Source organism: Sarcophilus harrisii, chromosome 1 (assembly GCF_902635505.1).
Source record: "Sarcophilus harrisii chromosome 1, mSarHar1.11, whole genome shotgun sequence".
NCBI lineage: Eukaryota > Metazoa > Chordata > Mammalia > Dasyuromorphia > Dasyuridae > Sarcophilus > Sarcophilus harrisii.
Window position 1 is genome coordinate 257,993,517 of NC_045426.1, and position 12,322 is coordinate 258,005,838.

Here is a 12,322-nt window from a genome sequence, read left to right on the forward strand (position 1 = left end):
CCAAATGAGGGTTCATGAAAGGCGGCCAAATCATAAAATATTAAGTGGCAAGCACTGGTCCAAGATAAAATGTTGTACCTGGTGCCATTCTTCTTGGAGAAAGTGCTCTTGACATTGAGATGGCGGCTGTTTAGCTCAAGAGCAGCAAACCCTCCGTTATCCAAGGTCACTGATTCCTCCATATTGGAGATGCTTTTTCCTGAAAAAAAAAATAATTATTTGAATTTTATGTGGATGATAAAAAGTTCTGCTTTTATCTATTTTTTTAATCTGTTAACAAATACCTATCTATTGAGTAGAACCAACAGACCAGATCAATACATAAGTCATAGGCCAAGTCTTATACTTGGAACATTGATGATGACTGAAACAAAGACACTGTCCTCATGGAGTTTACAATCTAGCTGAATACACATGCACATTAAACATTAAATAATAATAGAAGGCAATTCAAAAACAGTAAACCAAATGAATAAAATACACAGTAATGACTTTCAAGTTTTGGGGAAGGAAGAGCTCACAGTAAACTGCAGAGATTAAAAGAGGCTGACTGCCCTGAAGGAAGGAGGTAGACTGGAGAATAAGCAGGAAATGTATTGATAGGGAGAAGGAAGGAAGGCATTCTTGGCTGAAGGAGCAGCACAAGCACAGGTATGGAGTGATTGGCTTGGAACACAGAGGGTAACCATAATGAAGAAACTGGCCTAATGAAGTATAATTTTTCTCTCTTCTCCTAGAGGTCCATTACTATTTCTCCATCTACTAAATGCTACCATTGAGTATCAGCTTATAAAGGGTATGGGGACGAGAGAGTAAAAGAAGATAACTGGAAAGTTGTCAGGAGAAAACGGAAATTGAGTTTTTCAGTGGAGGAGAGAAAATTGAAAAATATAACAAACAGAAATGGTGAGGGAGAGGACAGCAAATCAGAGAATAAGGCTGAGTGAGGGTAAATAATTCTGATGGAAAGAGGAATCAGTAGGGGAAAAGAAATAAGAAGGGACTAAAAGCCAAGAATTGGACAGAGGAAGGGCAACAAGACAGAAGAGATTTGAATGATGCCATAAACCCACAGCCTTTCAATTCTGCTTGTCTCTCAGGCAGGAATGGTAGGCATTCTTTATAGACAAGTATTTTTCCTAAGCTTCAATTATGATGTAACATTAATACTCTAGGGCAAGTCTGAATATCAGAAGCTGCAGGTCGTGTCTGTCTTTTCATGTCTGTTTTCCAGACGGTGAGAAGGAGTGAAAAGAGGGACATTTTCTATGCGCCAGGCATAAGGTTCTGTAATAGCATTAGTTCAGTAAAATGCCATGCCATTCATACATTTTAAATCTCACAGGAATAAAATCTGATTTACTAACACTTGTTAGAAGTTAATTTATACAGAAAAAAAAATAAATCCTTTCTTTGGAGGATGAATTGCTTAACTTCACAAAGGGAAATGGTAAGATTTTTACAATGCTTTGTATTTTATTAACCCTTTAGGATTGGATGCCCTGCTACTTGATGGCTAGTTAATGGTAACAGTCTGTGGTGTAGCTTAGTGTGTCAGCATGTCCAGGCTCCAGGTAGTTAAGAGTTAAAGTGGTTCCATTACATATGGGCAAGAGAACCTTACTGCTGTGATTCAACATTTCTAAGATGAAAAGGCAAGTGGAATTTGAAAGCTCCAAACTATGGAGCTAGCTTTGGAAAGGGCTCTGTTTCAATTATTTTTGATAGTTCTGGTCAAATCCTATTAAGATAGTCACCTAGGAACTTGATCTACTGGCCTTTGGCTAGAGATTTTAAATCCTTTTGTCCTGCAAAAATTTTGACTAATTGATTTATGTAGGGAGGTGGTCAGTAGAAGAATTTACCAAGTGTGTCAAGTTCTTCTAATAACTTTTGAAGAAAACAAAGGCAAACATGTATGCAGTGAGGTGAAAGCTTCCACCAATTTTTTTGTAGAACTTTCACAATCCAAATTTGAATGTTTATATTTGTAACAATTCAGTTGATAGAATGCTGGGCCTGGAATCAAGACAGAGTTGAGTTCATATCTAACTTTAGACAATTGATTAATTGTGGTACTCTGGGCAAGTCACTAAAAATGTGCCTGTCTGAATTGTAAAGTGGAAATAATAATAACAGCTATCTCCCAGGGTTGTGGTGAAGATCTAATGAGATAATATTTGTAAAGTAGTTAGCAATCCTTAAAATTCAATATAAATGCTGGCCATTGTGAGGATGATAATTTGTGTTACATTTAATAATACTTCTTTGTAGTGAACACATTTGTTTTACATATATTATTGTATCTAGCCTTCAAATAACACTTTGAGATACATTATCATTTTCATTTTACAACTAAAGAAACTGAGTTTCGGAAAGGATAAGGGTCTTTGCTGAAGATCACTGGGCCAGCTGGTGGCAAGGCTGGGACTCAGAACCCATATCATTTGAAAGAACATTTTACCCACTACTTTACAATGCCTTAAAGAAAATACAGTGGGGGTGGGGGGGTGGGGAGAGGATTCTGGGAAGATGGTGGAGTGGGTTGGCAAATTTCAAGCTTTCCCAATTTCCTCCATGAATAGAACAAATTCCCACCTCAGAGTGAATATAGACGTGTGAAAAATCAAGAAGACTTGGGGCAGAACAGGAGTTCTGATAGAACCCAAGGAGATGCCAGAAAGGCTGGGGATTAAGCTGTCTGAGTGCAAATACTTCCTGGCTAGTTCTGCAGAATCACCAAATTGGGAGCCCTGGGGCTGGCTGGGTGTGGCTGAAGCCTCAGCTGGATGCACAGAGACTTTCACCTCCAGGACTGTTTGTGGAGTCCAGGAAGACCGAGTGATCCTGGACTGAGTGGGAGCTGTGCTGTGCTGCTGAGACGAGGCCCTGGGTGAGAAGGAACCAGTCTTCAGGAGTGCGGAAGCAGCGGGGCAGGGATGCTATTGGCTGTGGGCACTTGCAGAAGAGGGGAGCTCTAGGATGGGGTTCCTGATCAGAGGGGAAGCTTGAGGCACCATCCTCCCACCCCACAACTGGAGGTGCTTAGACTAATAACTCTTATTAAAAACAAAAAAAGAACTGACAAAGAAGAAAGAACCCCACCACTGAAACATATTATGGGAATAGAGAAGACCCAGTTCATCTCAGAGGAGGACACTTTAGTAAAAAAACAAAAACAAAAAACCACACTCCTATCCCAAAGAGTAACATGGAATAGCTCCCTGTCCAAAGAAAATTTATAGAATTCAAAAAAGAATTCAAAAACCAAATGAGAATCATTGAGGAAAAACTAAAGAAAAAAATTAAAACCATCCAATAAAAACAAGAAGCTTATTTTTAAAAGTTAGCCAACTAGAAAAGGTAATACAGAGTTTCAAAGATGAATATTATGCTTTGAAAATTAGAATTGAGCAAGGGGAAGCCTTGAATGAAGCTATGAGAGACCAAGAAATAACAAAACCAATTAATTATAAAGAATGAAAAAATAGAACAGAATGTGAAACATCTTATAAGAAAGATGACAGATCTAGAGAACAGATCAAGAAGGGAAAATATAAGAATAATTGGACTGCCAGAAAGTTCTGAACAATATCATGATACAATAATGCAGGAAATAATCCAAGAAAATTGTCCTGGACTGATAGAACATGAGGGAAAGTAGAAACAGAAAAAAAAATCCACTGATCACCATCTCAAATAGATTCTGTGTGGAAAACACACAGGAATATATTTTTAAAACCCCCAGATCAAAGAAAAAATTTTGCAAGAAACAAGAAATAATTCAAATATGCTGGAATGATTACAGCAAGTAGAATTGTAAAGATTTATCAGCAGCTACAATAAAAAACTGCAAGTCCTGGAATCATATCTACCAACAATCAAAAGAACTAGGCCTATGGCCAAAAATATCATATTCAGCAAAATTAACTATAATCCTGAATGAGAAAAAATGGACATTGATTGAACTTGAAATTTTTCAGAACTTTCTATCAACCAAACTCAAACTTAACAGAAAATTTAATACATGAAAGCCAATACGAAAGATCAATTTTAAGAAACTTAACATAGACAACTGATTAAACATGAATAAATTTTTTATGTTTTTTAATATATGTATATATCTATCTTTATATATACATATATGTATATAAGATTCACACTAACAATAGGGTAGCTCAAGAGAAAGTTAAGGTAGAGTTAAGGTAAAAATAATAATTATGTTATACAAATGAGTGCAGAGGAAGAATAGACACAGAGGCATGGGGGGGGAGGGCTCATAGTTGTAAAAATCTACTCACATCGGGAATGGGTTCAGTAGTAAATATTACATATAAATTATGAAGGATATAGCGCCCTCCAAAATCTATAAAGAAATAAAGGAGGGAGGGATGGGTAAATGGGGAAGCAAAGGGTAAGTGAAGAAGACAAGGGAGGGATCCTTGGTTGGGGAAGTAATGAAAGAGGCAGCAAGGATAGGAAAGACTTATTTATATGGGGTCAATGTGGATGTGAGTGTATGTATACATCTATATATGGATACATAAATACATCTTTTCTTAAATGTAGCTTGCTTGGGAGTGGTGGGAGGATGAAAGGGGAAAAAAAAGAATAAAGTAAATAAGGTAAGTAGCAGAAAACTAAATAACAATTTACAAGGAAGTAAAGAAAAATTGTCATTCATGAATATAATTTCTTCTACTAATATGTATATACTTTCTTGATCTGATAATTTGTGGTTATATATTTTAAATTCTCTCTGATATTCTGCTGAGCACATGACAATGTTTTATTTTGTTTTGTTTTATTTTGTTTTTTATTTCTTCTATTTTCCTTTTTTCTTATTGTTTTCTTTTTTAAAATAAAAAGTAAAAGAATTTAAAGTAACAAAAAAGAAAAGAAAAAAAAAGAAAATATATATGTTTGGTCTGTTTTTCCTCTCACTTAAAAATAGGAGGAATAGTAGAGTCTTTGGTAGTGCACTGAATATGGGAAAAGTTTTTTTCTAAACTTTTCAGCTTAAGAGAATCTGGCCAGAGAATGAAAATAGGAGAAATGAAACTTGGACTCTCACCTGTGCTGCAGTTCCTGTATTTCTTATTCTGTCCATGCAAGACCAAGGCAAACACAATGAGCAGGATGAGTATCAGACTTGAAAGGGCCATCACCAGAAGAAACCACCACTCCTCATAGAATGGAGTTTCTGATTGGGCTAAAGGAAAAAGAATTAAGTAATGATGAGAAAAATCCCTAACGACATTCTTATAAGGTTTCAAAAGAAGTTTCTTTTTTAAAAACAGCTAGTTCTGTTTTGCTTCCTTAAGGAAAAGGCAAATATTTTCATATTTCAACAAGTTCACCCATAAACATTTATTGAGCACCAATGCTGGGTTGGCACTGGGGATATTAAAGTATGGTTTCTGCTCTCAGAGCTTACAATCTAATTGGAAAACACACAGCCAAGATAAAACAACTCAATATAGCCTAAGCAAGGTGCCCAGTGAATGGTGAAGACAACAAGTACTCTAGGATTTCCGAGAAAGAAGAAATCACTGTAGGTTGAGGTCAAAGACTTATAGGTGACCACATTTAGAAAGGGAATTAAATATGCTGATTATCTACTGTCACCCCCTCATCTTGAAGGTAAGGAAACTGAGACCCAGAGAATTACTGACTTCTCCAAAGAAATTCAGCTAGTAAATGGCCAAGGCAGGAGTCAAATCCAGGTCTTCCTCTGACTCCCAACCCAGTTCTTTCAACATTGATCCAGCCAGGAGAGGCTTCAGAGAGTTGTGGGACTGAGTCTGGCCTTGAAGCAAGGAAAAGAAAATGTCTTATGAACATTAAGTCCTCAGTAAATGTTGACTTGCTGACCAGAGAAGTGGGACTGGGGATATTTCAGGACAGGGAAACAGTCTGAACAGAGGCAGAAAGGTACGAAGCATTTTAGGGAGAATCTGGAGCAGCTTGAGAAATATACATTTTGCTAACGACAACACATTTAGGAATAAAGCCACATTAAAAAGGAGTTCATTGTTGTCTTCATGGTGGTGGGGGGTCCACAGTGGGCATTCACACCGAGTCAGAGGATCAGTGAGCCTGAAGTCCTGATCACATGATTTATCATGTATTCAAGCACACTTTGAAAAGACCATGGCATTCTTTAACCAACAGCATATACTATACACTCCTCTGCTTATTATTAAAAAATATGTGTGTGTAGGAGGAGATAAGAGAGAGAAGGGGAGTCAAGATAGGTTCCCCCACAAAAAGGTAGAAAGATAAGAGAACACAGGAGGGTCAGAAGGAATTTCGGACAAGTAGGAGAGTTACCTATTCAATTTATTATATTCTTAAAAGCAAAAGAATAGATGTAGGAGTTTCATATATAAGTGTCTCCTTTTCTAATCTATATGGAAATGTTCACTTTACTTGATGTCTGTTAAATTCAGAATAAAAACAAAAAACAAGAAATGGGCTTACTTCATAATTATCAGAGAATTAAAAGAGAAATGAGATAGGGCTGTATCCCTGGTATTTGTAGGTCAAAAGTAGCATTATAACTTCAGCTTCTTTACCTTCTTAGTTTCTCACAGGGGACCATGGTCAAGGGAACAGTTAGGTTGTCCCTACTCACCTAGAAGTATTTTATAGTTATGGCCATTTGAAACAATTTATCTAGGCTCACTTCTGCTCCTAGGGATTCTATAGCTTCAAGGCAGTAGGAGTGGAGAAGACTCTGTGTGTGTGTGTGTGTGTGTGTGTGTGTGTGTGTGTATCAGAATATAAAAGATTGGGGGTGTCAGGAGAGCCAGCTGCTGACAGTGAATGACCTCTTTTCTTTTCCCCTCTCACAATACTATTGTATTGGCACACTGCCCTTAAGATCACAAGATCACAGGCTGTGGGGTGGGAGGACCCCCTTAGCCTATGTAGTCCAAACCCTTACAAGGAAACGGCTATCTATCTCAAGTGGGGATGTGAATTAGCTCAAGGGAACACAGGAAGGAGCGCAAAAGGATTTGATCCAGTCCTCTGACTTCAGATCACTTTCCCAAAGCACAATTGGACATTCCTTTATCCTTTTAACCTGATTTTACTTGTGTGGTCACACACACACACACACACACACACACACGTATATTGTTGTTTGGTCATTTCAGTCACACCTGACTCTATTTCACCCCATTTGATGATTTTCCATTTCCTTCTCCAGCTCATTTCACAGATGAGGAAACTGAGGCAAATGGGGTTAAGTGACTTGCCCAGGGTCACACAGCCACTAAGTGAGGCAGAATTTGAATTCATGAAGATGGGTCTCCCTGATTCTAAGTTTAGTGCTCTATTTACTTTGTCACCTAGCTCCCCTACATATGTTGTTGTTTGACCTTCCTTCTTGAAGACCACCAGGATCCAGGTGACTTGTAAATGAATTGAATTTAAATGAGGGAAGACTATACAAAGTCACTGGCCTTATTTTCTCTTCCAGAGCCATCTGGGTCCAGTGGTCAGAAATAGATCAGGATGACTGGAGATGGCCCTGGATGTCCATGTAGGTAAGTGTGTGTGTGTGTGTGTGTGTGTGTGTGTGTGTGTGTGTGTGTATGTGTAAATATGTATATATATACACACACACATATACATATATACACACACATTTCCCTCTTCTCTGTATTAAATCTAATCAACGTCTAATCTCAGAAAGATTTCCTCATTTCTCTGCTCTCCCCTCCTCCCCCACCCCCCAATCCCAGCAGCTGTCATGGTCATATCCTTGGCATGGCTTTGAGATGTAAAATATATGTATATATGAGTACACATATATAATATACTCATATACACCTATGGTCCATAATAGAAATATCTTTTTCCCATCAAGATATGTCTTGTTTATAAGAAGTATATCTTGGAGATAATTCAAAAGAAGAGAAACATCTTAACTGAAATCAGAAATATCAGAAATTCTCTCAAAGTGAGTGTCCCAGAAGGGACCATCCTATATTCTTGATCAGTGCCTCCCACTCATGCTATGGTGAATTATGTTTGGCACACCCTGGAAGCCCTGAATTGCATTTATTGATGCAAAGCACAGACTCAAGTTGGAGTTCTGAGAATTTTGCAAAATAAACCCCACATCTGGCTTTGAGGGAAATGTTTCACTGGAAAAGTGGAAAATGTGTTCACTCCAGGAATAAGTGGGGTGAATTTGCCTTGGATAATGTGGAACCCCAGGGTTTCTCAGGAGATGACAAGATTTTGACTCCAAAAGATATAAACAGGTCTTCATGCTTCACATTAAACACTTCATCTCACAAGTCCAAACAAATCCCAGACCTATTGCTCAGAAATAGCAGAGACAGGCTTTGTGATGGAAAGGAAAGGTCTGAGTGGTTCTATTAGAAATATCTCAGTGGGACACAACATCACCCAATTTTGAGCTGCCAGGATATGGAAGAAATGCCGTCGGGTACAGATCCATTTACTTTTCTAAAGGATGTGATAAATTGAGCACACTCCAGCTGGCAAGTTAAAACTTATATTCTGGACCCAATGGAATTTCAGGAAACCATTTAAGTCACATTTCTCCATGAACTAGAAAAGTAAGAGTCATATCCTTAAATGACTTAGAGAACAAGGGACTAACCTTACGCAGCAATAGGTGCTTGGAATTAATAGTAAGGGGGGAAAATGTCTATATAGAGAGACATACATATGTGTTTGCATATGTATGTATAAATACATACACATTTATACCCATACAAATATTAAAACTCAATTAACAGATGCTCAGTACAAAAGAACTGTTTTTTTTATGGGAGAATTCCATCAATTCCTTGCTTACCCTTAAAGTTATCTCAAATGCATTTTATTGAATGCCTAGTGAATCTTTGGCTTTGTGCTTATTTTGGTTTACAAAGTACAAATTGAATACTCTGCCTGCCCTCAAGAAACTTATAAATTGGAGGGGGAGGCAGAAAGGATAGATAAACATGTTCATATCTATCCATCCATGAATACCTTCATTCAACCCAACTATCACTTTATCTTTTCTCCCTAGAAAACACTAGAAAGATGGTTCTATACTTCCTGCCTCCAATGACTCAGCATCCATTTACTCTTTACAATTTGGCTTCTAACACCCTCTTCTTCCTAACTTTTACAAAGCTGTTCTTTCAATTAATAAATCATAGAATCTTGGAGCCAGAAGAGACCTTATAGATAATTGAATCCAAATTGTAGATGGCTAAAATCCCTTATATAGCATACCTAATAAGTGATCTATCACCCAAACTTGGTCTGAAGGCTTCCAGAGAGGGGGAATTCACTAAATCTGAGCGATAACCTCATGTCCTTTTTAATTGTTCTAGCCAGAAGGAACTTCTTAAATGAAGTCAAAATTTGCCTCTGGCCACTCTTCCTCATTGTCTATTGAGGCCAATTATAATAAAATGAATCTCTCTTCCATAGCATAGCCCTTCAAATTTTTGAAGGCAGCTTCATGTTTGCCCTAATCTTTTCTTCCAAAGGTTAATCATTCCCAGTTCCTTCAAATAATGTTTCTATATGGTTCTTCACTAGCCTGATAGTCTTCCTCTAGATCCCAGATCAATGCTTATTAATGTCCATCCTACTATCTGGTACCAAAAATTAAAGAGAAAACTAGAGATGTAATTTGACTAAGACACAGTATAATGAAACTATCAAGTCCCTAGTCCTGGACACTGGCTCACTCTGAACATATCTAGAAATCATGTTAACCTTTTTGGCTGCTATATCATAATCCTGACATATCAAATTTGTAGTCTGCTCCATTTATTTTTCAGAAAACTACTCTCAAATCACATCTCTGTCATCTTGTTCTATACTTATGAAGTTGATTTTTTTAAAGCCTAATTTGGTCCAGTGTTTTAACCTGTCAAAATCTATTTGGATCTTAATTCTATAATCTAGAGTGTTGGGGGCAATATCTCCAAATTTCCCTTGGAGGCTATACATACAGCCAACTTTCCCAAGTATCCCTCTAAGTTGGTGTCTTCTGAAAATTTGATTAGTACGTTATCAAAGCCTTTACTCAAGTAATTACTAAAATGGCTAATTGCATGGAGTCAAGTATAGGGTATTTGGAGCACTCTGATTAGGGACCCCTTTTCACATTGACATCAAACAGTGAATAATTAAATACTCTTTGGATCCAACTATTTAATCACTTCTAAATCTACCTGACTGCTCTACTATCTTAACCACATTTCTCTATCTTGTCAATAAAAATAATACGAGACTGTCAAATTTTTTGCTAACATTTAGATATCTATTCCTATAGTATTCTCTTGATCTATTAGTATAGTAATCCTTTCAAAAGGAAAATCTATTCTTGATAAAGTCTCTTTGGTTATTTTTGACCAAGGCTTCCTCTTTTAGACTTAAGTTATCCATTGTCTTTAATAATAATACTTTCTAGAATTCTATTAGGAATTAAAGGGAAATTCACTGGCCTATTAGTCACAGATTGATTCTCTTCCTTTTTTTTTACTTTTTGAAAAATTGGGACATTTACTTTTCCCTAGATTTTCTCATTTTCCATGATTTTTCAAAGATCACTGAAAGTGGCTTAGCTATCACATTTACAATGCTTTCAGTAACTCCAGCTATAGTTCACCTGGGCCCAGTAACTTCAACATGACAAGGACAGCTAACATTCTCTTACTAACTCCCTTCTTAGCCAATCCAAAACTCATTCTCCTTGGCAGAGAAGCATAAGTAAAATAAGTGTTAAGTTATGACCTGGTTTTCTCTACCCATTTTCATTCTGTCCAACCTGAGAAGTAGTACTCTCTCTTAATCCTTTTTTACAATATAGCTTTTTCAAAAAATTTTCTTTTGTTGTCTTTAGTTTTTCTCCAAAGCTTCAGAGCTTTACGATGCTAATGTTATTCTTACCTTGTCACACCTTTCTACTCATCCTATTACGTGCACTTCTCTTCAGTACATGTCTTTTAAAACATCTAACAGTAATACAGTAATATGTTTTGCATGATTTAACATATATAACCTATATAAAATTGCTGTCTCAGAGAAGGGGAAAGATGAAAGCAGGAAAAGAAAATCTGGAACTAAAAAAAAATTTAAGTGAATATTAACAATTGTCTTTACATGTAACTGGGGAAAAATAAAATATTATTAAGAAAAATATTTTAAGTTGTTTGGTCAACATGGAACTTTAATGGAAAGATTCATGCCAGTTTCTTCACACTATGATGACTCTTTATTCTCATTTGAACTGTTTCTCTTCACGTTTTAAGAACTACAGTCCCATACTACCTGATTGTAAATTTTTGCTTTATGATTTTAGTCCATCAGGTCCTACCTATCCTTTCTCTGAATCTTTTGAAATCTGATTTCCTAAAAAAAGGTATGTATCAGACTATGTGTGGATTTTTCTCTCTTGTATCCCAAGTCTTAGGTGGAGAGATATATCCTCCCCCAAATTCCTATAATATCCATCCTAGCAACTATATCCTCTAATAGTTCCTCCACCTTTGAATCTTATGTAAATAGAAGCTTCTCTTGCTGGTTCCCCCCACTCCATTTTAAAGAATGAAATTATTAAAGCAATCATCCTTCTGCTTTTAGTAGAAAGAACTCCAGAAGTCTCCAGATATCTGAAGTTTTTCGTTACTATTATATCATAGATTTGTGCAAGGCTCATGTTCTGTTTGCTAAGCTACTAATTTATTACTCCTTTCTGTTCAGGTGTTCTCCTGTATACTCCTATGACAAGACTGCTTTGGTTTATGCTTCTACTCATCTTCACCCAAATACATTTCACCCTGATTTTTCCATCTTGTTCTTGAATTTACTTACTTATGTCTTCTTGAAATACTTTATTTTCCCACTGTGTACAGACAGACAGACAGACACACACACACACACACACACACACACTTTTTTTTTAAGTTTATACATCACTTCTAACTAATAAAGTCTATCCTTCCATGGCAATATCCCAGACGTGAATCACAACTCAGTGATGCCAAATTTACTTCTGTGTCTCAGTCCTTTGTTGTGCTTGATAACAGTTCCCCTGTAGAAATTAACTGACCCAAAGCTATTGGGCTTCTCCTTCAGAAACATCATGCTTTCTTTTACCTCATTAGCACCTTGACAGCCACATCTGACTTTCTTTCCCTTGTCTTTGTATCATCTTATTTTTTATACTCACAAGTCTGACTTGTCTTACCAACTTCCAACTCTTGTGCTAATTCTTCTCTTCCTCTTTGGATCATTGTCTCTTGAAGTTCAAGGTCTTCTCCTTCTGCTCCTC

General features: G+C 36.8%; 1 protein-coding gene across 4 annotated transcripts in view; it reads right to left on the bottom strand.

Annotated features, from left to right (window-relative positions):
• The window catches only part of SDK1 (sidekick cell adhesion molecule 1), a 1,196,729-nt gene that overhangs the window by 23,779 nt on the left and 1,160,628 nt on the right, over positions 1 to 12,322 (bottom strand). For all 4 annotated transcript variants that reach the window (XM_031949904.1, XM_031949968.1, XM_031949836.1 and 1 more), the window contains 2 exons: positions 5,075 to 5,212; positions 79 to 199 (listed from right to left, as the gene is read on the bottom strand). In XM_031949904.1, the coding sequence (XP_031805764.1) occupies positions 79 to 199; positions 5,075 to 5,212 (259 nt within the window). The remainder of the gene's footprint in view (positions 1 to 78; positions 200 to 5,074; positions 5,213 to 12,322) is intronic.